A 26,592-nucleotide genomic window follows, 5' to 3' on the forward strand; every position below is an offset into this window, starting at 1 on the left:
AAGCTGTTTCCAGGGCCAGTGCTGTTGATGGCCCTAGCCTTTGTAGAGGTGTCTGTGAGGACAGTGTGAGGATGGTGCATGTGTGCAGGTGGAAGTCAGGGATGTCCCAGGGAAGATGTGGTTTCCAAGTATTCAGGACCATGTTGTGGGTTTCTCTTCTGTGCTGTCCACTTCTCTTCAATGAACAGTGTGTTTTCAATACCTTCTTCGACAACAAAAATACACATTAAAACATAGTATGAGTCAAGTGTCCCTAATTTTAAAGAGGAAACTCACCAAAATTTTAGGTCTTGTTAGCATTGTGGCAATGTTTTGTTTGCTCTTAACTTTCCTGACATGGTTGTGTGCTTCATCTTAGAGTGTTAGAAACAAAGTTACCACAGTTTGTAGTAAATGAAGAACACGAATATGAAAACAACAACAAAGTGTAGGTGAAAGCAATGTGGTGACTACAGTCATAAACATGGTGTGGAAAGACACAGACTTTGATGGGGGATGTTTTATTCTAACAATGTCTTGCCATGGCATGAGTTGCTTGGTGTGGGTTCATGTTCTAATTTTCTCAGGCAGGTTTCCTTCCTGTCACTGAACTTCTGATAGAGCTAGAGGACAGCCTGTACAAGGATTATCTGTGGGAAAACAAGCTCTGTTCTAACTTTATCCTGTGCTTTTGTCATGTTTGTGATTGCAGTCAGATTAAATTCAGACTGTACCATTTGAAGCAGCCTCAGGCTCTGATTTATCTCAGAAACAGGGCTTAAGATGTTGTAAGTTGATATTTGTGCTATTTATACAACTAAATGTCCAATGAAGCCAAGAGATGAGAGTTTCTTGCACACTAGGAAGAACCTGAGTGTCACAGGAGCTGCTATTGGAGACAGCCAGGAGTCTCGTGAGGCAGTGTGGTGTCAGCACTGGGAAACCTCAGGTGCATTTCACTGGAGAAGCACTAATATTCCCTTTATCCTGCAGATGAGGAGTTGAAGGAGAGCATATGGAATCATTTGGGATCAGTGGCTTTATCAGATCCATTGACACCTCAAGTTTTTCCTCTTTGTTGATTTAAAAGAAATAAGTGAGCTTTGCTATAAATTTCTTTTTCTGTAAAATCAGTGAGTCTCCCTTCTTGCAAATCAAATTTCCAGTGACAGGCTTGATGAAGCAGAGGTTTCCACTGAAGCCAGGGAGCTTCGGGTCAAACTGGAGTACCACAGGCATCCAGTCCCTCCTTACAGTCTTCCATTTTTAAGTTTAGGAAAGGTTAGACTTGAAATCAACAAAGAAAGATTGAAAGGATACCTGTATTAACATTTGAAACTTAGTCAAATAGTTTTTATTTGTTATCAAAAACTAAAAGGCCGTAAGCCTAATTCTGCTGATGGTACCACCTAATCCTCAGACTGTTTTCTGGACTCTCAAGGAATAGCTGGAGTCAGAATTATGACTCTGTCCTGCATAGGAAGAAAAGTCCTTATGTTGTCAGTCATTTTGGCAGTACCTCTGGCTGATATGGTTAAGCCATGTAAAAGAAAACAATCCACCAGAAACAAAATTATTTTCACCAGATGAAGAACTTCAAAGACTTCAAATGTAATCAAGCTAATATTATCAGGACCTTGAAAGATGCACTGATGAGAATCCAAAAGAAAAATAGACTAATATCACTGTGAATTGGTATTAGACAGCCAGGTGGAGGAAATGTATCTAGACAAAGGGATAGTTTGAGTGATAGGTTTATAAGCCACCTTTCAGTGCTGGTTTTGAAATAGTTGGTTTTAAAAACTCTTCCAAAATGGGTCTGCCAAATGTTCAACTTTTTCCGTATTTTACTTATTAGGGAATTGGGAATAATTATAGTTTTTATGACATACAAAGTACATTCTTCATAAATGCTGCTCCCTTTTCTGTTAGCGATTGAGGATTTTATTTTAGAAGGGTCACACCCCTACATGCTGTTCCTGATTTACAGGGTATGCTATATCCATCCATATCCATCTCACTGCCTGATGTTTGGAAGCTTTCAGGAGGCCTGCTGCTGGGGTAGCTTTCATGTTTTGCACTCCCAGAAGTGGCTGCTGAGTTGAGCAGTGGGCTGTATTTCTCCAAGAGCTGAAACAGTGGCCTGATGTAAACCATGTGTTTTGGAGCCCAGGCCATGCACATTAGTGTGGGTGGCAACAAGGATCCCCAGGGCCAGAGCTGTGCAGCCAGGAGAGCTTGAATACCACCTGCTCAGTTCTTCTGGACTGTCAGGGGTTTCTGTCCTCTCATTGGACCTAAAGGAGCAATGACTTGGTGCCTCTACCTCTGGAGCAGGGGTAGATTTCAAAATAAGTTGGAGACAAAGTGTGCTACCAAGGCTTCAGCTGGGAGCTAGGAAGGTTTAAGCTGTGAGAGCAGTGAAGAGCTTTGAATGCAGTCTTGAATTGAAGAACTCAAATGCATGTGGTGAGGAATATATTTAAGTGCTCATGAGACTGATATCATCCTCCAGGTGACAATTACAAGTGAAAAATGTATGCTATAGTGGCACAGATATGTAAAATAAAGCAAGGGGGCTGTTTTTAAGGCATAGCTGTCCACAGCATCTCTTGAGAAGAATGTTGAAAGAGAAAGAGGGAAAATGCAAGTTTTAGAATTATAACAGTGGGGTTCTGGGAGCTGTCTGGCTCAGAATGGATGGCTTTTGCTGTTGCAGCTCCGGGCCCAGTTGGAGGAACTGTTTCCGTAAGTTTTTGTTGCTTGGTTAGTGCATGCAGCAAAGCACAGCTTACTGAGTCTCAGTTCTCCCTTGCCAAGTGCCATGATTTTACCCCCTTGTCATGCTGGCTGAAGACACCATCCATGCCTTTGTAGTTGTCATTTTAGAGGGAACCTCAGGTGGGCCCTAATCCGTCCCTGCATTTCTCTATGGCAAACCCTTGCCCAGCTATATGCTGTGGATGGTTGCACTGATACAAATGATGCTTTTCTGTCAGCTGTGATGCCTGTTCAGGACAACCAGTCACACCTGCAAGGCAGCAGGGTTAGAAGGCAGCTCTGTCCTCATGGTGACTGGCAAGAGGAGGATGTCCTGCCAAGGAATGTGCACAACCACATACCTGTTGTCCATACCTCACATGTGGTTGCAGTGACTGTGCACTTCATCTTTCTGGTGCTGGAGTTCTTTATAGTGCCCATACCTGCCAGGTGAGCAGCATGGTCACTGATAATGTGCATTTTAAAGGTTTTGGCTGTATAAATAGGCTAGCAGATGTAGATGAGCGACTTCATGCTTAGGGCAAGATACCAAGGGTGCAGTCTTCAGGGAGAGCAGACAATTATAGCCCAATAAGTTAATGGAAAGAATCCCTCAACTCAGCCTGTGGATGAAGCCAGGAATGATGAGGGCAACCCTCTACCTTTGCCAGCTGGTTTCACCTGCTCTGTCCTCTCAAGGAACCCCCTAAGCTGTTGTCACTCCAGTACTGCCTTTCCTCCAACTCAGTGAACAGGCAGGTGTTGGACAACACGCTGAATGGGTACTGCAGACCAGGGCCATGGCTGTAGTGTGCTCTGACAGCCTTTGTGAAGTTCCTGGGGGTCTTTGCACAGTGGTTTGATCACTGGAGAAGCCCAGATGTGAGGTATCCAAAACTAGTGGGTGTGAGAGACAGACATGGCCCAGCCTCAGAGGGCTCCCATCAAAGGTCACTGATGCAGAAGGAAGCCTGTGCATTGATGTCAGTGGGAGAACGTGAAGCCTTTGATAACTCCCTGTTGGTTTTTCCTAAGTCGCAATACACGTGTTAATCGTGTAGGATTACATTCCTGAGTTTGAAAGGTGCCCTGGTCCACTGTGCTTAGCATTCAGAGGGCTCTTCAAAGGGAGCGCTGGAAACTTCTGTTGATGCTGTCAATTTAAAGAATGTCCTCTGAATGCCAGGTAACTCCTCTACAGATGTATAATGAATCGCTTTCCTTAAATCGGACATTACCGCTGGATACTGGTCCTCTGCCCGAAACTCCTGACCGGAGCCCAGTGAATTATGGCACAGATTCCATTGTGCTTTGCAGGAACTAAAGCGTTCCAGTCCCTGCTTTCTGCGCCAAGCAGAAGTGTGTGGAAATGTGCTAAACTATTTTTTCTTTTTTTTTTTCTTCAAGAAACAAAGGACTTTTATGTCGCCTCTACTGCTTTAACTGAGTAACTTATTTCCAGGAGGAGATCTGAGGTTGAGTGTATAAATTAATGTCATTACAAGAGTTGATCAGCCCACACAGGGAAAATTTAACAGTGCATTTTAAAATGCTAGGGGACCCACCGACCCAGTAAGCCTCAGGGTGGATTTGTTTTTCCGTTGCAGTCCTACTTTCTCTTAGGTCATATACTTAGGCTTTTACACGTGTTAACTGCTGCAGTACTCTGAAGATCCCCACTAGAGCTCGTGTTCTGCTCTGTGCCAGGGCAGATCTGAGGGAAATCACTGATCCCAGAGTCTTGTGCATTTAGAGCAGTCAGCACATCGCAGTTCGGAGGGCCACATCAGCACTGTTTGAGCTGGCTCACCCACTGCAGGAAATATCTTTGCAGAGTGAGCTCTTCTTGGGATGGCCCCAGTCCAGCCCTCATTGAAGCTGGTGAATTGCTCACATTTTCTTAACTGAGCTTGGGTCAACTTAAAAAAAACCCCATCAACTTTAAAAAAATCCAGTAACACTTAGACAAAGTGACATAGGACATTAATTTTTGGGTGGAAAACAACTATCTTCCTGTGGTATTGTGTTTGTCCTCTTTCTTCTTTTCTTTTCTGCTGATGTGGCTTGGGGGTAGCTGTATGGTGACAGGTAACAGTCAGACTATGTGAGGGTGAGGAGGAGAGCAGCCACCCCTGTGTGGATTGCTGGATGAGAAAAGTGAGATGTTTTCTTTCCCCTTTGCTTTTCAGTTATGGTAAAAGGACGTTTTTCTTTTCCTGGTTATGAATAATCAGCAGAGGTTGAAAGCCTGAAGTTGCACAAAGGACTCCAAAGCTTAGATGCCTGGCTTTGCTGGTGAAGCTCTGCTTTCACCTTGTCAAATACACTCTGTTTCATAATCTATTTCAAATTGGGTGAAAAAACAAGATGGTGTATCTGAATTGCCCCAACCCTTAAAGCCAATACACAAAGTGGTTTACCTATTGGAAGATAGGATGTGGAAATCAGCACCTGCTGGTGGCATGAAGAAGAAAGAAGTGATCATGTTGCAAAGTAGTTTTGAAAACAATAAATTTTTTCCTGGTGAAGGTCTGGCCATGATGCAGCCAGTACATGAACACTGCCACATGGATGTGGGGGTTTGCTCTCTGACTTCCCTGGTGCTTTCTGCAGAGCTGGCATTCCTCAGTCTTTCTGCACCCCTGGGCAGGATCCTGTCTTGGTTTCATGAGCTGACCAAGAAGGGCACCTGTAGAGTTGCCTTAGGATGTGTTTGCCATGTGTGCCCTGAACTTGAGTGTCATGGCTCAAGCAGTTGCATTTAGGAGTGTCCAATACAATAGGTTTTATGAGTATGAATGTTTTACACCTCAAAATTTAGAATTGCCAGCTAAGGAATTGAAATATAATGTGTCTTTCCCTCCCCTGTTCTTTAATTAACTATAATTTTTTGCTACAAGTACAGCTGACATCTTGGAGGTAGGGCTTGGATGCTTATGGAAATGTATATTATACAGAGTGTTGTTTCCCACAGAAATGGCCACAGAGATCTAGGAACTGCATCGAGCTGAAGTACTTTTCTAGTCCTGATGGTGGTTTTGAGTGGAAAAGCACAGGGTGTCTGTAAACTGAGTTGCTCAGCTCTGAAATTGGATTGCAGATTGCCAGTGGTGCAAGGTTCTTACCTCAAAGGACAATTAGTTGAGCTTAGGGAGCAGTTAAAGACTTCTTAAGACATGAATCTGCTTTTTGAGAAGGATAAATGAACTGAGCAGTTCTTTTCTTCTGAACTGCTCTTCTGAGCAGTACTTTAACTTTTCATACTGTTTTGTCTGGTAAAGCAGTAGTAGTCTCAAGTACAGGGTTCAGAATCAGTAAGTCTCATTTTATGCTTAGAACTTAATTTAAAATAATAATAAAAACTAAAACACCACATTTCCCCTAAAAGAACTGCAAAAATCCTGCCAGTTTGCTGTTGCAATGCAGATTCTGATGATTTTTGGTCAAGTTGTCCATTGCAAAATTTCATTTACCAGCTACCATTTTTGGTCTTTTCTGATGACTTTGTTATCTCTTAGCAGATACAATTTCTGCCTTTCTGTTGCTTTGGCCATGGCTGGGCCACTGTACTCAGTCTCCCAGACTTCTGCCTGAAGTGAAAAGAGAGATTCATAGTTCCTTATAAACTATATGTATGTTGTCTCCTGGCTGTGCCAAGTGTCATCTCTGCAGCAGAACACATTTTATAGGTCCAGTTTTCCAGTCCTGAAGTTGTGGTGCACAAAGTGTCGAAAAGTTTTTGTTGACTGTGGAAGGCAAAAGGAAAAATCTGTACCTAGACTTGTGGTGGTAAATTTGAAGTGCCTGATTTTTTGTGACCTCAAATTTCAATGACTTTTTGTACCTTAGTAGGTTTGAGTTGTCTGGTATGTTTTCCCCTGCAGTTATAGATTGGTTGCTAGGGGTCAGTACTTCCCTTTTCTTCTGGAACTACTTTGTGTTTTCCTTTGCTAGATAATTGATGAGACCCTCTGAAGAATCTGTATGATTTGGCAAGTGCAAGCTGCCTCCTTGTGTGGTTGCTCAGAGGATGTTTTACCCTCAGCTTAGACCTTGTGCTTTGGGCTTACATAATTCGTAAAATGCTTTCCTACAGTACAGAGACATTTTGGCAATACTAGTGGACATTTCATTGTGAGAAGTCAGTCTCAAGGCTTTAATCAGCCCCGAATTTTTAGGGCCAAGATACTGTACACAGATTCCTGCAGTTCTAAGTAATGTTGGATTTCTAGACTGAAGAGAGTGAAAGGGAGTGACACTTTCTCCTTTTCAAGACTATAAGAAAGCATTTTATTTTAATGTAATTGCAGGTTGATCTTTAGATGAGTTCTGAAGGTGATTACCAGTTGATTTCGTTTGACTAGGGTGGAAGTTTAGAGAGCTGTTAAATCAGTTTTGGAACAAAAGAGAAAATGCTTACAGAGGTAAATAATGGGCAGATGAGGAAGACTCAACCTTAAGTTCAGTCAAGTACTTGGTAGCTAATTCTTTTAAGGCTGTTTAAGACTATTGTTCCTGGGGAGTTCAGGGGAAGGGGCATCATTGGGAGTTGAATGACTTAAATTATGCATGGGATTTATTACTTCCTCTTCCCATCCCTTCTCTTGTGAGTTTAGCTTGTTTAGGACAGTTCTGATTTTTTGGTGGGATTTTTGTTGTTGGTGGTGGTGATTCTGAGGGATTTTTTTGAACAAGAATAAGCCTGGCCAGGAGGATAAAACCCTGGTTTTTAGGATACAATGAGTTTCTCTTGTTGCTCACTGTCTACAGTCCTAGGGTTATCCTTCTTGTGGAAATTCAGATTTTGTTTCCCAGAGCTAAGATGAGATCAGGAGACCAGGACAAGGGGATGCTGAGGTTCAGGGGCTGTGACTGCAGAAGACAGTGACTCTGTTGGGGAATTAAGGAGTGTGAAATGTCCTCCTGACTGGGAAGTGCCAACCCTTTGGCATGGCTAAACCTTGTGGGGCAGCAGCTTGGTGGGTACTTCTGTGGGGAGGTGTAAACTCAGCTTCATCTTCCCCTCTGTGGCTGAGGTCAGGGCCTTCAGCCTTATCCCAGACCAGGGATGGCTGCTGGGCTGTGGTAAGCTCCTGCTGTTACTCTTCATTTTTAATGAGAAGTCCCTTTCTTGTAAATCCTCGAACAGACTTCACACAAAAACACTGGTTTTGATGGATCAGCAGTTATCAGCATTGACATTTTAACCATTGCTGATAACCACTCCATCTTGGGTGCCTTCAGACTCCTGCTGGTCAAACTGTGATGAGAAATGATAAATAGAAACTGGAACTAACTAGTGAAATGGGAACAATGGTAGTAGAGTGTGGTACTACCATGAGGAAAGTAATTGAATCCTTGGAAGGCCCTGGTTTTAAAATCTCAGCTGATCCCCTGCATTCTGCCTTAGGGTCGGTACAATTCTCTTTGCCTAAAACCACATTTGTTTCAGATTGAATACTTTCCATATGTCTTTCTGGCTGGGCTAGTTCCTTTTGTATCCTTCATCCCTTGCAACTCTCTATTTTAATTGCAGATGAAAGCTGCAGCTTTGACTGGGGAAGCAGAGCTGTTGGGCTGCAGTGTTCTTCCCAGAACATACAGGGCTGCTGAGAGAAAACCAGCACAGTGTGCTTCCGCTGCAGCCTGTAAAAACTTCAGGCACCTGGGAGAGTGTGGCTGGTTGAGGGGAGATGTTATTTCCCTCAGCCAGGGCTGGGATGCTCAGGAGAAATGTTGAGATCTGGGGATGTGGTGGCTATCAATGGCACATGGGCTCCAGTGAGAGCCTAAGGGAATGGGGCTGGCTCAATCTGACAAACAGGAGGATAGGGAAACATATCTCAGCAGCCCGCTGCTCCTTGATGGGAGCCTGCAAAAAGTCACTTCTTGGTGGGAGCAAGGCACATGTAGCCCTGTAATGCTGGGCAGCAGCTGCAGGTAGCTGTTTGGGAGGTTTGGGTTCGACATGAGGAAAATGTATGAGAAATAGCATGGCAGCAGGACCAGAAAAGGGATCATACCCCTGCACTTGGACTGGTGATACTCAGCTACTTTGAGTTCTGTGTCCAGTTTTGGGCCACTCACTACAAGAAAGTCATTGAGGTGCTGGGGGAAGTCCAGAGAATGGCAGCAAGGCTGGGAAAGCTCTGGAGCACAGGTCTTATAAAGGAATGTTGTGGGAGCTGGAGTTGTTAAGAATGGGTGAGAAAAGGTCTCAGGGGAGACCTTGTTAATCTCTACAATTGCTTGAAAGGAAGTTGTAACATGGTGGGAGTCAATCTCTTCTCCCAAGTTGCAAGTGACAGAACAAGAGGAAATGGTCTCAAGTTGCCCAAAAGGAGGTTTAGATTGGATACTAGGAAATTTTTTTTCACTAGAAGAGCTGTTAAGCCTTGAACCTGTGTGACTTCTTAAAAGACTTGTCAGCAAATGTTAAAAAATACCCAACTTGCATGAGATACCTTTTACAGTGCTCAAGGGATCATATAATGAGAGTTTGGGAAGTGAGGAATGAAGGCATGTGCAGAACAGATATTTTAGAGAACAGAACAATTAGAGGTGGGTTTAGGAGAAAAGAACCTGCTTTTAATAGTAAAACTGCTCTGTGCTTCATTTTACACTGAACTTTAGCTCTTCCCAAAAAATAATGTACCAGTGTGCCTGAAGTGGGGAAAGGGGGTTTAAAAAAGAAAAAAGGAAAAGATTTAAAAGGAAAGCTACAAGGCATCCCCAGTTTCTGGCAGGAGTCCTTGTATTACGATATGTTTTCACTTTCAAGGTCTTGCACCAGTCTGTCTGAAGGGCCTGGGAAAAGGCACTGTTGAGTATTGTACATCCCATTTGGAAAGCTTGTTGTGACTCCAATTTGGTTTTATAGAAACAATTAAAAAGCTGTAAAATTATGCCCTTTGTTCTGATCTTCATAGATGTGCTTCCAACAGACATATGTGGAGTGCCAATATCATGTGCTCCATAGTAACTATCATGGGGTTTGTGTGTGTTTGCTTATTTTGTGAAGAGAGAGGCATGCCAAGCAGACCTCTGAGAGTGCGAGCCCAGTCTCCAGACAGCAAGTTACCTTTTCGGTGGAGACCCCCTTATGGAGCAGGCTTCAGGGGTCCACACAGCAGATCCCAAGGCTATCCCCGTGGATATGGAGAGAGCAACCGAAGGATGAGCTATGCTCCGATGCTGCAAGAGCGACAAAACCAGGAAGCAAGAAAACTGGGTGAGTGAAATTTCCCTGAGAGCACCTGGCTTAGCTAGCACACTGCTGTAGTCCCCTGCAGCTGCTAGGTGAGCACATATCATGTGCTGTCCTAGGTATCAAAAACCCTTCTTCTCTGTGTCTTAGCAGAGTGAGGGTATTATGTAGAGAATTGTGTAGAAATTGTAGGAGAACTCAATGCTATGTTAAAGAGACACCATGTGCAAGTTTGTCATATTAACACCTGAAGGAAAGGGTGGAGAGAAGAGCCATAGCTCAGATTCTGCTTGCATGTGGTGAGACCACTCTGAAATCCATTCTTTCTTATAAATGAAAAAGGTTACAGGAAACCTTCTGTTTTTTCCCTGCATGCACAGCCTCTGAATCAGTTCATGTGGTTTCACTACCATCAAGGAGCTCACAAGGAAGGAGCCAACCTGTCTATAGGTCATCTTTAACTAAAAGAAAAGTCACAGGTATGTTTCTTTCACATCCACTGTCAATGAGTGGAGACAATTGGATGCAAAGAGATAGCTTTGAGATTTTTACACGGAAAGTCTTTTGATGCTAGAGCTACTATGTTTTTCTCTTTGTGGTAAAGAGCTTGATGGATATCTCTAATTCTCTAATTCAAGCAGGATTAATAAAATAATACAATTTTGTAACACAGTGGGTTGAGTTTCTGAGGTCCTGTTTATTTTTTTTTCTTTAATCTTCTCCTCTCTATCTACCGACAAATGTTATGCGTTGCAGTAACTGCATGAGAAGACTTGATTAAATCAAAGCCAGGCCCCCCAAAATTATATGCCTTCTTTCTCTCAGATCTATAACCCCTTTTTTGAAGGGTTGATTACCAGAACCATCAACCCAGCAAAAGTTTTCACTTACCTTGGAAAGAAGTGATTGCATGCTGCTGCCACGGTTAAAAAGGATGACTGAGATTCTGAGTCATCTCCATGCCAGTGTGCTTTTTCACCCCCTCACACTGTGATGTGAATGGCATGGGAATGGCAAAGTGTTTAGGAGGTTTTGATGGTGATAAACACCTATGCCAGAACTGAGAATTGTGGTTGAACTGTATTGAAATCCCATCTCACACCTTTTTCTTTCTCACGCTCACTTTCTTCAGGTGCTCCCATTGCAAAACTTTGTCAATAGGCCCCCTAAGCTATTTGTGGGTAGTAGATAGGTCCTCTTGGCCATTTTGTATGGTAGCTGTTTGGCATGGAAAACCTGAAACTGTCTGAAAACCCTGTGCATTAAAACCTGTTTGGAAGAGGGGAAATGTGCCTCCTTGCTGCCTGCCATTTCTGCAGGCAGTGCTGGGTTTTGGGCTAATGCCTTTCTCTTGCTGAAGAGAAGGGCAATCTCTCCCTGAATTTCAGTCATATATGAGTAAGATCCCTAGAGACTGAGATCATCCTCCAGAGTTTACTGGCTCCTTTCCTTTCCTGAGACATCGATATTTTTTCCGATGTTACTTGTCTATAAAACTCTGTCTGGAAGGTCGTGCCTTGTACATTCTGTGCCTTTGGGAGACTTGGAAATAGTTGTCATTACACTAGTAAGGAAAAGTAATAAATCTCTCATTAGCCAGTAGATAGACTAGACTAAAACAACTTTGATGGACAGATAGAAAAGGGAACCTCATCAAAATTAAATACCTCAAAATATCAAATTAGTTTCACTTAATTTTAAAATTTTGTAAATTATTTGCAAAAGGTACTCTGATATGTCAAAACAGCCCACTTCAACGATTTTTTTCTTTTTTTTCTTGTATACCATAAAAAAATTAAAGCTGAATTCAAACAATCTGTTTGAAGCACTCAAAACCATAAAATATACATTAATTCTCCCTTGTGAAAAAATTTTTGAGGAATGTTTTATGTTATTGCCCTTCAAAATGAAACCTGATTTTAAAATCTCAGAATTTTCTTGAAGACAAAATTTCTGCTCTCCAGGTACCTCTCACAGTTCATTTACTAGAGATAGTGAATATCAGTGTGTTAATAAAACATTTGCTGTGAGTAACAGTTTGGAGGCAAGTAGAATATTGAAGGACTGTCGAATGTATTAGTACTGTGGCCTTGCAGGCACACAGCCAACAAAAGAAATTTTCTTTCCATGAAATACCATCAGTAATCAATGTAATTAGTTTTCTACTCCCACCTGTATCTCTAAATCAACTGTGCTGAGTGAATATTATGGTGTCAGTTGAAGACATTTGCTGTTTTTAAAGAGAACTCCAGTGTTGCTAATGATATGCTGTTCTGTTTTGCCTTTTCAGAGGAGGAAGAGGTGGAGGTGGCACAAGACATAACTGTTCGAGTTATGTCCTCTCAGTCTGTGCTTGTTACTTGGACAGACCCACTGTATGAAAAGAGGAAGGTTGCAGCAAATAGGTACTTAGCCCTGGGTTTTTAAATGGGTACTGAAGGGGAACTGCTGCCATCTCTACTGAATGCTTTTGCATTCATTTAATTGCTTTTGGTTATGAGAAAAATTTAGCTTGCCTCCTAGTGCCCTGCTCATTAGCATTTAGAGACCTGTGTGAGTGTTGTACTACAGGGGTTTACATCTCTTCTGAAATGTTGCCAGCACCAGCTCTGGTATTTATTTGGCTGTTCCAGTCTTGGTGTATCACCACAGCCAGCAAATCCCCAAAGATGCATGGGCAAAGAAGGAGTGGGGGACAAGGCACAGCCCACAGAGGTGAGGTGTTGGGTTGAGTTGTCAAAACAGACTACAGCTTTGAGATGACCATGCTGTGGGTGGAGTGGGAAAGACACATCCTGCAGTGGGAAAGACACCCATCATTGCACCCTGCATCCTCTGACCCTTCAGAAACCCCTTGCAGCTGATGCTGAGCAGGCTGGGGCTCCTGTGAGTGAGACCTTGGCTTGTGGCAGCATGCTGTAGCAGTTGGAGACCAAAACAAACAAGGAAATGGGCTGGAAACTGCCAAAGATCTGAAAGCACTGGATTGTGTTGCTCGGCCTGGGAACACTGAAGAACTCTGCAAACTGGGGCTGAAGTGTCCTGAGAGACACAGCAGGAAAACTAGCAATTTTAGATGTTCTCTATTTCTTTGTGGAAGCAGTTATCAAGGCAGACAGGTGGGAACTGAGCCACCGGTGCTGCTCTGGGAGCAAGGGCCTGCCAGCAATCCAGCCATGCCCATGGCCATGGGGCAGTGAGATAGTGGCGTGGAACCACCTAGCATGCCTGGCTCAGTTCAGGAAATCCTGCGGCTTTCCCCCAGGGAAAAGGGTGTTTTGAATAAGTATCTTGAAAGAGCCATCTTGGAGAATCCATCCTTTGGGGTGAAAGCAATCACACTCCATTAGAGAAAGGAAAAAAACATGCAGGGCTTTGTTGTTGGTACTTTGTTGTTTGCACTTCGGTAGGTTCCTCCCTAAGCCCCAGCAGGCTACTTGAGGGCAAAGCATCCCTGTCCCACTCTGGTTCTGCTATTGCTGGGCTCCCACATGCTCACTTTCCTTTTCCTGTTTTTCTGGTGCCAGGCAGTACAATGTTCGCTATCGGGAAAAGGGGGAATCGGCGAGGTGGGATTACAAGCAGGTGCCCAACCGGCGGGCACTGGTGGAGAACCTGCTGCCAGACACTATGTACGAGTTTGCCATCCAGATCTTGGAGGGAGAAAAGGAAGGCAAATGGAGCGTGTCCGTTTACCAGCGGACCCCAGAGGCAGGTATGCATTCAGAGGGTCCTGGGGCTAACACAAGGCATAGGGTTTGAGCTGTGGAGCAGGGCTGACTTGAGGGAAAGCCAGAACGAGACAAGCGATTGCTTGGGGCAGCAGAGGGCTGAGAGTGTGGGAAAGGCCTCAGTGCTGCTGCCTGCATACCTGTGGTAGTGAAGCACACCAGGAGAGCATACTGAGCTGCTCTTGTGGTACAAGGAGAACAAGGGGAGGCAGCGCAGGTATTTTTGTGGGATGGTTCAGCACCTTGGATCCCTGCAGCTAGATGTGCCCCTTCCTTTTAAGAAGAGCAACCTGGCTTCCATTCCTCTTGTGGACCACAAATTTAAATTCTCCCTCCACCATGGAGAAGCTGTCATGCCCCTTTGGTACAGGGAAATGCTCCATAGCAAACAAATTACTGTGTCATTCCGGCTAGGCCACAATAGCAGTCTTGTCCTGTTTTTAAAATTATGGAATAAAATTTCACTATGGCAGTCTGAGAGAGAGATGTGACAGAGACAAGCATGGACCTGAGCCATGTGTATACTCTTCACGTTTATCTTTGAAGTAGCTGTATAGGAATCTCCGCTATGGAGCAAAAGGTGTACGCTGTGTTGATTCTTACTTGCCTCTTCTGTGTATGGCTGTTTCCCAGCTCCTGCCAGCGCACCTGAAAATTTGGATGTTTGGCCATTAAAGGGGAAACCAACCTCTGTAGCAGCATCCTGGGATGCTCTTCCAGAGAGTGAAGGAAAAGTCAAAGGTGAGTCTTCACTGTTGGTTTCTAACTCCCTCAAGGACCTGTTGTTCTCAAAGGCAGACTGCTGCCCTGCAGTAAGCTGGAACCTTGGCTGTGCCAGGATTCTTTCACTTGATTAAACCCAAGCAAGAATTTCATGTTTCCAGCCCAGTGTCTCCACAGTGCCACTGAGAAGCCACTGTCACTCTCTGCCTGCGATCTCACAGAGGTTCCTGGGGTATCATGCATGCACATTTTATCTCTTCTTCCATTAATAGGCAGGTCAAAATGAGGCTCAAGAAGGAAGTTTCCAGAAAGATTTTAAAGAATTAGTTGTAGAGGAAAAGGTTGGGTAGTTGCCAAGAAAGTGAGTGGGTTTATGTTGTGTTTTATTTCTAGTTTGTCATGGAAGGAAATCCCCAGCTTAAGAAGCAAACACAAATCTGATTTCAGAAGATCTCATGCATAAATCTTGTGTACTATAGTGTTATTGGACATAGCAATAAAGATAGTTTGCCAGTTGGCTAAGATTTGCATAGAATTAAAGAAAAAGCAAAAGCTCTTTCTAGGATTTTTTCCCTGTTTCCCTCCAAAAATTAAGCTGATTTTTTAGCCTCCCATTCTTCAGTGGTTAACAAGATTGTGTTCTCAAATTACCCAAGTTTTTGGAGGTCCCTTATCAGCCTACAGCATCTCAGGATTTGAAAAATCATTGGCGTGGAGGGAGGTACACCGTGTCTGCAAGACCTGCTTTATATGTTCTTCGGGACAGTGGTGGAATTCCTTCCTTTTTTGAAGTCAGTAGAAGTCTTGCCAATTACTTCAATGGAGCTGCAGTTGTGTCCAAGAATCATTATTTCTGTAAGAAGGGTCATGCAGGGACATTATCTGATATTTCAAGTCTCCTCCTAATTTTGACCAATCTGTAGCCCTTTGTGCAGTTTTGTCTGCATTGTTATTAGATCACTCATCCAAGGCAATCATTTTAAAGATACCTAATATTTAAGGGCTGAATGCTTATACACATCTAATATATCATTGTTTGAGTATGAAGTGTTACAGGAGATGTCGTATTTTTTAACTAAATAAATGGCAAGATATTTTTACTGGCTAAATAAAATCACTGAATTAGCGTTTCATGGTCATTTTGATACCATGTGGTAATCAGGAATTCTTGTCTTTTGATCCTTTTGTTTTTCAATCCTGTCCTTTATGTATTTATACCACATATTAAAATAATGGGAAAAAATGTTCTCCAGTAGTCATTTAAGAGTTATCAGAAGCTACACCAGTGTCTCTGCCATGGAAGCAATGCCTGTGTAAAAAGAAGGAAAAGAAAAAAGAATCAAAGAAAAAGGATTCATGCCTTCCAATACCTTGATTTGTTTTCCAGTGGAGCATTAAATTTATTTGCATATAAAATATCAATGATTTTTAACTTGATTTTGATGAACTGTGCATGACTTTTTTCTTAACACAATAAACATGGGGTCACTTTCAGAAAAAAAAAAAAGATGTCATTATATTCTAGATTTTTCTCATTGTGGCACTGTGGCTCCTTAGGTATTATTGTGAGTTTTTGTGTAGAGTAGGCAGACCGTGAAATTTCTTATCAAAACCCTGGTTTTGTCTGATACCTGTGCCTCTTACAGAGGATTTGAAAAGAAAACAGAGCTTGCACATATCTGACATTTCACCTGCACTTCTTGGGAGTATAATGGGAAGATTCCTCTTCATGCCCAGAATTGTTCTTATAGGGGTGAAATTTCTCTCAACACAGAAAGCTAAGACAGAGCACAGGTATCACAGTAATTCAAAACTCGAAGATGAGAGCAGGATGAGTTTCAAAGTGGCAGCCAGACCTTGCTTTGCTCTCTCTGCCATGGTTTTTGACCCTAGCTCTGGCTAAGCACAGTGTCATATTTAGAATTTGTTGGACAGATGTGATGTTGCTACGATTTGGCAAATCTGCAGTGCTGATATTTTCTGGTAGAATTATCTCTTCTGAATAAGAACAAATATTCAACTTAACCTACATATATACATGTATCTCTCTCTCATGTCTTTATACTCCAGCTGTTGACTCGGCGTGCATTGCCAGTGTATTAATTTTAGTAATGCACGTTCTAATTCATCCTACCCATACAGTCTGTCCGCTGGAAACAGGACTGTTTTCAGTTTCCTCCTTCCAACCGTCTGCCAAATCATTTCAGAATACATTCTTTCATACGCCCCGGCTCTCAAGCCATTTGGAGCAAAGTCCATCACCTACTCTGGAGCTACAACATCAGCCATAATAGATGGTCTGCAGGCTGGGGAGCGCTATATTTTCAAAATTCGTGCAGCAAACAGGAGGGGACCGGGTCCTCAGTCAAAAGCCTTCAGTGTCGCCATCCCAGCAGGTGAGCACCAAGACATGAACAATGCTGTAGTTCACCCACTCTTGTCTTGGTCCCAGTTGTGTTAATTCTTACTGACTCAACTCCTCTGCACTCTGTCTGACCTGTGGGATTTGACTTCCTTGACATTGTTTCTGGTTGTTGTTTTCATCATTATATTGCCCCAATAAGTCTTTGTCACTCTGCAGCATGCAAAAGGTCATTTTTATGGACATTTTAGCCTCTTCAATAAATGCATGCCATAATCTATGACAACACTATGTGTTCTTGTTATCCAAAGGCCAAAGAATGCAATGCTCTGGGTTTTTGTCTGCTCTGTTCCTGACAGCTCCCACTCTTAAAAGTCACTTAGTGTCTTAGATACTACTCCCGGTGTTTGGCTCTTGCCAAAAAGTTACTGTTGTAGGGACAGAATATTTGGTGGGTTAGCTAAAAAGGTGGGCCACAGCCTTACATGGGATAATGCAGCACCATGCCATCAACATGACTAAATTCTGCTGAAGATTTGGTTCCCCTGAAATGGTGTTGCAGTCCCTGATTTTAAATGTTTGATTTTAACTGGTCTAAGTTTTACCCAAGCTACAGTAATTCCACATAGGTACCTTCCTACAACCCAAAACTTATCTTGGCTGGACTCCACAGCCTGGTTATTACAGAAATAAATATTGTCCCATACTCTCATAAGTTTTGTTCTTGCTACCTGGGTCTTTTCTGCTTTTGTTCAGTTTTTGTGAATCTTTTATTGTTGTGAATAAACACTTTTTTTTTTTGCCTCTAGCTGCTCATGAGGATTCAGTTACTCAGCAAAAGACAAATATCCAAGATAATTCAGAGGTTAAAAAGACTGGGAATGCTGGCTCGTCTCCTTCTCAAAGTTCTTCTGTTTCTTCAAAAGCCCAGCCATCACCTTCTTCTAAGCAGCTGTCTGTTCATTCACCTAGTGTTAGTGATAAAAAGAGTTTTCTTTCTGAATATAAGAACAAAATCTTGACTCGAGGGGTCCTAAGTAAATCTCAGTTACCTTCTAGAAAGACAGGAGATCTGGAACCTGACCTCCAATCCACTGAGGTGACAGATGATCACGATTCCTCCCAGGAAGCTACAACATCACCGCCAAAAGCCCAGGACCAGAGGAGGAACGTTAAACCCTTGTCCCCTAGTCAGCCAATCCACCCTGTCCTTGCCTCAGGGAGGATGTCTGTTCGAACCCACACATCTGAGGTGTCAAGCCAGATGAGCACAGAGGAACGTGAGCCACCAGCACTGTTACCTTCATCAGTACAACACTCTTCTGCCTCATCCGTTCCCGGATACACAGATAATGAAACAAAGCAGTTGAGGCAAAGCAGCAACAATGTGCCTTCTAAGACCTCTTCACAGTCTGTGCCTGCCAAAAGTAACGGTCTTGTGAGTAATGGGGAAGGGAAGCCTGACCCTGTGCTGGTGAAAGTATCTTCTAAAGCTTCAGAGCCTGGTCGCCAGGCCTTGCCATTGAGTCGGCAGTCTGCTGTCTCTCATGAGGGTGTCTCAGGCCATCGCAGCAGGTCTGGCTCTCTAGGCCGTTCACACCAACCTGCTTCCAAATCAGCAGATTCCCACACTCATAATAGCCAAAATGAGTTTGACAGTGAAGAAGCAGTGGACGGAGCAGGACAGCCAAGTTTTAGGTCACAGCAAACAAGGCTATCCTCAGGCTCCAGTTCCCGCACATGGAAGGATTCAAAATCAGCTGCAGCAGCAGTCTCATCAAGGTCTGCTGTTCCTGGTTACACTTCACCTCACTCTCGCTCCTCCACCAGTGCCAAATCCAAGGGAAAGGATGTTGATAAGAATTATAAGGAGGACTCACAAGATGAAAACCCCTTATTTCCTTCTTTGCCCTCTTCCAGGCAGTCTTCTTCAGCAATCTATTCCAAGAGAAGAAATCCTCAGGTCAGTCCTGATTCTCGCTCCAGAGAGACACATGGTGAAAAATCACCCCACTCTGACTCAGAAGAACAACAAAGCCAAACAGCTGCTCCAGAAAAACATTCTCATTTGCAGTCTTCTCTTTCCAAATCCAAACCTGAAGAGCAGGGCAATCGAGAGGTAAAAGAAAAGCTTGCTCGATCAAAACCAAGTGATTCTTTGCCTAGAAAAACACTCTCTTCTCGTCTTCCAGTGGAGAAGACCTCCCACTCAGAGCCTCCACAGAGGGCACAAACCAGTCCTTCCATCCTGCATTCAAGGGGCCGGCGCCTCCCATCCCACCGCGCCATCTCATCCCAAAGTAATGAAGAGTTGCAGGAAGAGGATGATGAGGATGAAACAGAGGGCAGTGACAGAGCAAGCAGGCACTCTGTGTTTCTTAAAGAGGTGTCCTCTTCTAGGGGATTATCTGCTTCTTTCTCTCAGGGCAGCTCAAGTTCGTCTCAATCAAAGCAACAGCAGACAGGTTCTCAGGTACCTTCCTACAAGCCAAAACACACCCAGCCAGACTCCAGTTCTGCCAGTGATACAGCAAAAGACAACCAGTATAATCAAAGGCTGTCACACACTTCAAGACAAACTCGTCCTTCCTTGCCTACTCGCTCAGGAGCTGCTACAAGGACAGCATCCCAAACAGAGAAAAAAAAGGGCCTGTTGCCCTCAAAAATGTCTAACACTGAACTTCCTCAAAAAGTTCCTTCCCCTTCTTCATCTAAATCTCATCAGTCAGTTTCTAATGAAGAGGATGATTATTACAGTGAATATGATCAGAAAGAAATGGAAGAGAAACCCACATCTTTGGCTGCAAAACGGTCCCCTTCTGTTTCTAGAGGTAACAAAAATGTATATGAAGACACTGCTAACAATAAAAGAAAATCTATGGACACTCTTCTACCTCACAAAGTAAGTTCTGAAGAAGAAGAGATGGAAAAACCTTCAATATTAAAAATGTCTCCTCCTGAATCACCAAGAAGCTCTGCCACAGCATCACAGATTACTCAGTCCTCTAACAAACATAACCCATCTAAACCAAGCTTTGTCTGGCCACGTTCTTCTGCATCTACCACCACACATACCATTTCTCCACCAGTTTCTTCCACTTCGTCTCCTCGTCAGCGACTACTGAACTCCAGGCTAGGGAGCCCTTCTCAGCGCCAATTTGTTAGACCTCCTTACAGACCAGGTATCCTGCCTTTGTTGTACTAATGTCACTAATTGTGTTTTTCCTAGAATCAGCAGCTAGATGAAAAGTCCTCCAGCAGGATACAGGTTCAGTTATTTAGTATAATGTGTTGCTTTTTATTTTGGTGGTTGCTGGGAAGCCTAGTTCTTGAGGACATTGCCTATTTGGTGTAATGTGGTGCCCCAGACCCTTTCTCCTGTGGTCTGACCTGCACAGGATCCCATCATCCATGAAGAGGGTGACAGAGTTAGGTGCTAAATTGGAAAAGTTCCTTATTGAGCAATGACTTCACCAAATGCTCATTGAAAGCTCATTTGTACTCAGAATATGCCAGCCTCTCAGGTACATAGCTCTTCATGGATTGCTGAAAGACCTTTGTAGGTTCCATAGTACCACAGTGCCCATGCCTAGACAGTGAAATGTTTCCTCATGTTTTCTGTGATGAATTTTTAAGCCACTTTTCTCATTTTCCTATGTAACAGCTCAGGGTTGCCCATACCTGTTGCCCATGCCCATCACAGCCAGACCATCTAATACCTTTATGGCTGTGATTTACCCCAAAAGTTCGAGACTTGTTTCTGACAGAATATCTGTGGACCTAGTAGAATAGAGGGTCCACTATAGATCAAGGTATTTATTTCTCATGTCATCTATGGAAAATCCCTGACAGCCTCAATGACCTTGCTAGGTAGAAATACCTTTTCTCCCTCCAATGCATGGACATCCAAAATAGTATTTAGTGACTTGTTTTAGTAAATACCTTCTGTGTTATCTGTAGGTAGTAATGTTTGGTTTGAAGTGGCTTTCCTGTTACACAATGAGGGGTGTGCAGCTGGACTGTTGCATCTGATATGCTTTGGTCAGACTCAGTGTTGTGTAGAGGTTCACCAGATTAAAGAGCTTTAAGATGGGAGTAGACCCTGAATAATACCATGGGAGATGAGATGTATGGCATGAAAAAAATAACAGATTTCTCTATAGAGGTTATTTAAAGTTACTACTAGCAATGCAATTGTGAAGTTATAGCCAACAAGTGTTCAGTTAAATTTTTTCCCAGTCTATATTTTTTTCCCATTATATTTTTTTGGAGGCAAGTCTATGAGATAAGATGTGAAAGTTGCTGCCCTTTCAGAGCTGGGATGCCTACAGCTCAGTGCTACTTCTCCACTTCTGACATGACTGTACTTCTGTTTAGCAGTGGTTTTTCAGCTAGAGAAGGAGATTCCTTCATTTTCCAGGTTAAAAATATAGGAGTAGAGATAATTCCTACGCCCTCTCCTTTCAGTTTGTCACTACAGCTTTGTATAAGGATAGGATTGAACAAGTGGCTGTGTTTAATAATGGTTTCTTCCTTCATCCCACGTCTGAAAGATCATTTACAAAGATCACAAACATTTTAATGACTGTAGTGCCGTGAAGAAACGTTGCTCTGCTTTCTTAAAAAAAAATAGACAGACCAGATAAACAAGATAGAGATGAACAGTGAGTGTTTAACCTCTTCAGAAAAATAATTTCAGATTCTTGCGTCAGTTGCAAAAATCTGACAGTGTCACAACAGTTACTTCAAGAAGAAGTGGAGTGCCTGGTTTGTGAAGTGTGGTGAGGCCTCTTTCTGTTCTTGTTTATACTCAGATCAACCAGAAAATGCATTTACCTGCAATTTAAAATATGGCTTGTAGGTTGCACAGCTTTCTTCAGAATAGTGTGTTTTCTTCCCTGTTTCAGGTTACAATGGAAGACCAAATCTTACAACAAAAAATGGAAATGGAAATGGAAAAGTTATCCCTGGTAATAATGGAAAACCAAGTGGACAGAAAGTAATCAATGGCCCTCAAGGAGCAAAGTGGGTAGGGTGACCTTCTCTTTAAATTCAAGATGTTTTGGCCTTTTATTGTATTTGTATTTTCATTAAGAAAAGACAGGCAAGCAGTGCCCTCAGTCATGCAGCTTTAAAGTGAAGCTATACTTTGTTTCCACTATTCCACTGAAATCTAATGACAAATTCTGGGTTTTGTTATTTTAACATTTTAAATTTACAGCCTGATGGGTTGAATTTTAAACTATAACATTACTCCTATTAAATTTAGAGAAACATTTTTTCGTCAAAGTCAATGAGATTTGTGCTCCCCATTGACTCAGGGACTCTTGACACAGTGGGCTCTTTGCTGTGCACTGTGAGTGAAGATTGCCTGGAATAGCTGCTGTGAAAGATGTGCTCAGCAATGCTTCTCCCAGACTCTCACTCCAGGTAGAAGCTCCTGAGCAAGACTTCTGAAATAAAAAGTGCCTCCATAACTGTCATACTGCTTTAAATGCACTTATGTAGGTTTTTGCTTCCTCGTGTTTCCAGAGGTATATGCAGAAGAGCTCAGATACCATTGATAGGAAAGCCCCACAAGCTGCATTCATGCCCACACATTGTCTTTTAACATCCTTTACAATGAGTTTTTAACCAAGGAGAGAAAGGGAAGGAACTGGTGCTTCCTGCATGTTTTCCCAAGTGCTGAGCAGTAGGATTCTGTCATCAGCCTCCCCGGCATCAGCAGAGCTGCTTGCACATGGCACGACACATAAAGACATTTATTTCATGGCCACTTCAATCTTACCATTTTCATTAGAGGAACATTAAAAAGTGCATCAGGTGTGTCACATTCAAGGGAAGCATTTTGACAAGGATGCCCAAAGTCCTTCAAATGGATTGTAGAAAGTGGGCTAGGAAGGTCCTTGGAGTGCCATGGGGCATTTCTCTGCCTCTTGAGGGGAAGGCATTGCTGCTAGCAGGATGAACACCTTGCAAAGCAAGAGGATCTATGCCAAATCTGGTGCTTGGACGGCTTCAGAGACTGATCTCATAATCTGCTGTCCTTCCTGCTGCAGTCTTTTTCTCAGCACCAGATGTAAGTCTGTCTTGCCAACCTGGAATTGCTGTTTCTGTCTCCTTCCCAGTTTCCTCACAGTACTTAACACCTTTTGCATTTTTGTGTTCTGTGGCTGAGTGTCTGTTACCTCAGGTTAAAACAGCATAAAGTTCAGCTATTTTGGGTTGAAATAGCAAAAAGGACTGAATTTTAACTGCAGTTAGCTCTGGAATTCAGTCCAAGCTCTCAGACATATTTGCTTTACGAGACAGAGGCTTTTCTTCAGTCTCCTACCCCAATTAAAATCTTAGCTACTTTGTTTTCACTGCCATTTCAAAATAAATTATCTAGTCTAATATTTAATTTTTTTTTAGCTAGACATAATTCTAAATCCCATCTTCAGAATGGTTCAGCATCATACTGAAATCAGTATTACAGGAATTCACCTGAGGAGCCATGCAACCCAAGAAAATCAAGGGATTTGCTTATTTGCACACGAGAGCTACAGTAGGTGATATGAATATGGCTGTGCAGCTCTGGACCCCAGTTCCTGGGAATCTGCTTTCTTCAGCAATGATATTTCAGTGATTACTATACACTTAGTTTTAAAAGTTCCAGTGTGTTGTAGCTATTCCTGAACATCATACTTAGTGTCTGAATTTCCCCAGGATTTCTGTTGCTGTGAAATTTCATTTCACCTCCTCTTGGGTTAGCTAAACTTGAGTCCATCTATTGCTTTTAGATTGTAGATCTTGACCGAGGGCTAGTGTTAAATGCTGAAGGAAAATACCTCCAAGACTCCCAAGGCAACCCTCTCCGAGTGAAATTAGGAGGGGATGGACGTACAATTGTTGGTAAGTTACAACTTCCTTCTTACAGAAAAAAGCTCTATAGTAGCTGTACACATGGTACAAATCTTTGAGCTGTTGAATGCTTCAGGCATCCCCAGGTCCCCTGCAAGCCATTTAGAGTGGCTTGTGCCTCAATTCTCCACCAGACAGTCAGCACACTGCAGGACCTGGGGAGGCTTTGAGTCACCCTGTGAGACTCCAGAGTATGAGGCAGCATGAATCACTCAAGTCCCTCTCACTTGTATCAGTGTTAGAAAGGACTGCAGAACTGAGCCAGAATAAGGGCTGATGAGTAGAATAAGGGTTGATGATTGTTTATATCTTTGTATACATAGGAGTAATTATTCCCCGCTGCTAGCACTGTATCAGCCATATGGATGTGTTTATTTCATTTTTTCTTCTAAAGCTGACCACAAATACTAAGAAACCCTGTTTGTGTTCTCTGAAGACTGCTGTTTGCATGTCAGTCCATCTGTACAGATCTCTTGAATACAAATTCAGTGCCTATTGTTAACCTGGCTACCATGAATATTCACAGTACCCAGAATTTGGCACACAAGCTTATCTGCTGTGACAGCATTTTCCAGCTCATCCCAGATTTTCCTTGCACGTGTTTGACATTAAGGAACAAAATATGGATTCATCATACATTTCATCACAGTTAGTTGATGAGAGTGACTTAGATGAAATGCCATCATTGTCTGCACATTGTGATTCTGAAATGAAACCTCCCTGGAGTGTTTATCAAACAGCTGAAAAATGTGAACACCACTGTGGTTTTTTTGAGGTTCTTCTGAACCATTTTCCAGCTTTCTTAGCCATGGCTCTTTCCTAAGTAACACTCTCCTTCTCTGTCAGTTTACTTACAGAAGGCTCTATTCACTCTATTCAGTGTTTTTGTGGCATCTACTGTGATAAAACACAGTAATGCTTAATGCTATAAGCCTGAAGTGGAATAATGGTGAGATTATTTGGTTTTGTTCTTCTCTCTTAGATGAAAAGGGTGCTCCAGTGGTGAGTCCTGATGGATTGCCTTTGTTTGGACATAGCAGATTTAGTAAACCTGTAGCAAGTGCACAAGATAAACCAATAATAAGCCTTGGAGGAAAGCCTCTCATTGGTCTTGAAATGATTAAGAAAACAACCACTCCCTCAACTACTACTACAACAATACCTACAACAACTACCACAACAACCACCACGACCACTACAACAACTGCTGCTACAACCACCACCAGCACCACCACCACTCCAGAACCGACCACCACTGAGCCACCCACTGAGAAACCTGCACCAACCTGTCCTCCAGGCACCTATGGGGAGTATGATGATGAAGGCAACTTGCTCCTGGGGTTGGATGGCCTGCCAGAGTGCAATGCAGAAGGTAATTTCCTTTTGTGCTGTTTGAATTCCCGTGGCTGTGCTGTTTGTACAGCACAGTTACACAGAAGTGAAATGGTGGAGAATCTGCCTCTGAAGATTTTGGTCCATTTGATAAGGTAGGAGCTGAGATTAGAGCATATGAAGAAGAGTTTTGGTGTTAAATGGATTTTGACCGACAAATGCCAACTTTCACCAAAGCTGAGGTTTTTTGTGAAATTGTGTTTTCGGCAAATTTCTTACATTGTGTTGAATCCACTTTTATATGTTCACTCACATGAGGTACAAGTCTAAGCAGTAGCTTTGTGGTCAAAGCAGTTACACATAAGTTTTTCTTATTCCATTTCAGGCCAGGGAAGGAGCTGGAGGAGCTATACATTTTGTCTGTTTTGTGTTCACTTATCACAATGAATTCTGAAAAGTCTCTCTTTTGAGCCATGGTGGAAACAGCATTTGCAAAGTGAGATTCTTGTTCTCTTGCCAGCCCTTGGAGATAGATTGTCTAGCAGGAATGCAGCACAGCACAGATGAAGCTGGTGAAAGGCAACCCAGGCTCTGCACAGATAAGGCAGAGAGTTGTACACTGATTTCTTTAATATCTGAAGATATGAACCAGTGTCAGTGCATGTCATTTTTCCCTGTTGCTGTTATACAAGCTTAGGTTGTGATGCCAAACTGAAATCCAAAGTAAACACATATAAATACACTAGAGTCTTTTGGTGTTGATCCTGTTCCCTATCATGTTTTATGCTTTCAGCACCTGGATTGCAAGTGAGTTAACTACTTATTTTGCCAAACCAGATCAGGGTGCACCATGGTAGCCCCTTACCCTTCCCATTTGTAGATAATCCTCAACTCATTCTACCAGTGGGCAATAGCAGCAGAGCCATAACTTTACCAGCAGGTTGGCAGTCAGACATCTGACAACTGCAGCAGCCAGTTTTAATGGCTAGTGAAGCCCCTTTACCTTTCTCCTATACACCTGTGTTTCTTAAGTCAAAGCAGATTTACAGGAAAGTCACGAAACCATGGCCTAGGAAGCTGAACTATCACTTTGAGAAGGGCAGTGAAAAAGAAAGGTGTGGCTCCAGCAACTCACAGTGAGTCGAAGGATGGAGAGACTTGGGAGAAGGTCTCAGAAGCAGAAAACAAAATTCCCTTACCAGCAGTCCATGACAGTTAATGAGTGAGATGTCAGCTCTTTGTGCAGGTGAAATTACAATGAGTTATAGTGTTAGTATTTATTAAAATTTGCCACCTCTGACACTGTGCAGTTACAGAAGCATGCTTGCTTGTGTAGATATGCACAGATGTGTACACACACACACATACCCTGACATGCATGTAAAAATCAAATCAGCATTAAATATTAATATGAACAGTTTTGCTTTTCCCTATGGAAAGTTCATAGTTCTTAATTGTACTTACAAAAGTGTTACAAATATTGTTATATATGGTCACTCTCATACTTTCAAAGTTGCCTAAAGGGAGCCATGATTTTTGGTAGTTAGAATCCCTCCCACACCCCCCAGCTCCTTTTGCTTATCTTAGATGTTGAT

At 42.8% G+C, this 26,592-nt stretch overlaps 1 protein-coding gene across 2 annotated transcripts in view; it reads left to right on the forward strand.

Moving 5' to 3' along the window:
- Positions 1–26,592, forward strand: part of FNDC1 (fibronectin type III domain containing 1) — a 63,256-nt gene that overhangs the window by 13,470 nt on the left and 23,194 nt on the right. For both annotated transcript variants that reach the window (XM_071435928.1, XM_071435917.1), the window contains exons 2-11: positions 9,761–9,970; positions 10,327–10,425; positions 12,237–12,351; positions 13,474–13,661; positions 14,311–14,418; positions 16,608–16,796; positions 17,572–19,944; positions 21,670–21,791; positions 23,545–23,656; positions 24,648–25,037. In XM_071435928.1, the coding sequence (XP_071292029.1) occupies positions 9,769–9,970; positions 10,327–10,425; positions 12,237–12,351; positions 13,474–13,661; positions 14,311–14,418; positions 16,608–16,796; positions 17,572–19,944; positions 21,670–21,791; positions 23,545–23,656; positions 24,648–25,037 (3,898 nt within the window). In that variant the 5' untranslated portion in view covers positions 9,761–9,768. The remainder of the gene's footprint in view (positions 1–9,760; positions 9,971–10,326; positions 10,426–12,236; positions 12,352–13,473; positions 13,662–14,310; positions 14,419–16,607; positions 16,797–17,571; positions 19,945–21,669; positions 21,792–23,544; positions 23,657–24,647; positions 25,038–26,592) is intronic.

The sequence above is a fragment of the Agelaius tricolor genome, unplaced genomic scaffold, assembly GCF_023055355.1.
Source record: "Agelaius tricolor isolate 1412-34295 unplaced genomic scaffold, bAgeTri1.0.p SCAF_1, whole genome shotgun sequence".
NCBI lineage: Eukaryota > Metazoa > Chordata > Aves > Passeriformes > Icteridae > Agelaius > Agelaius tricolor.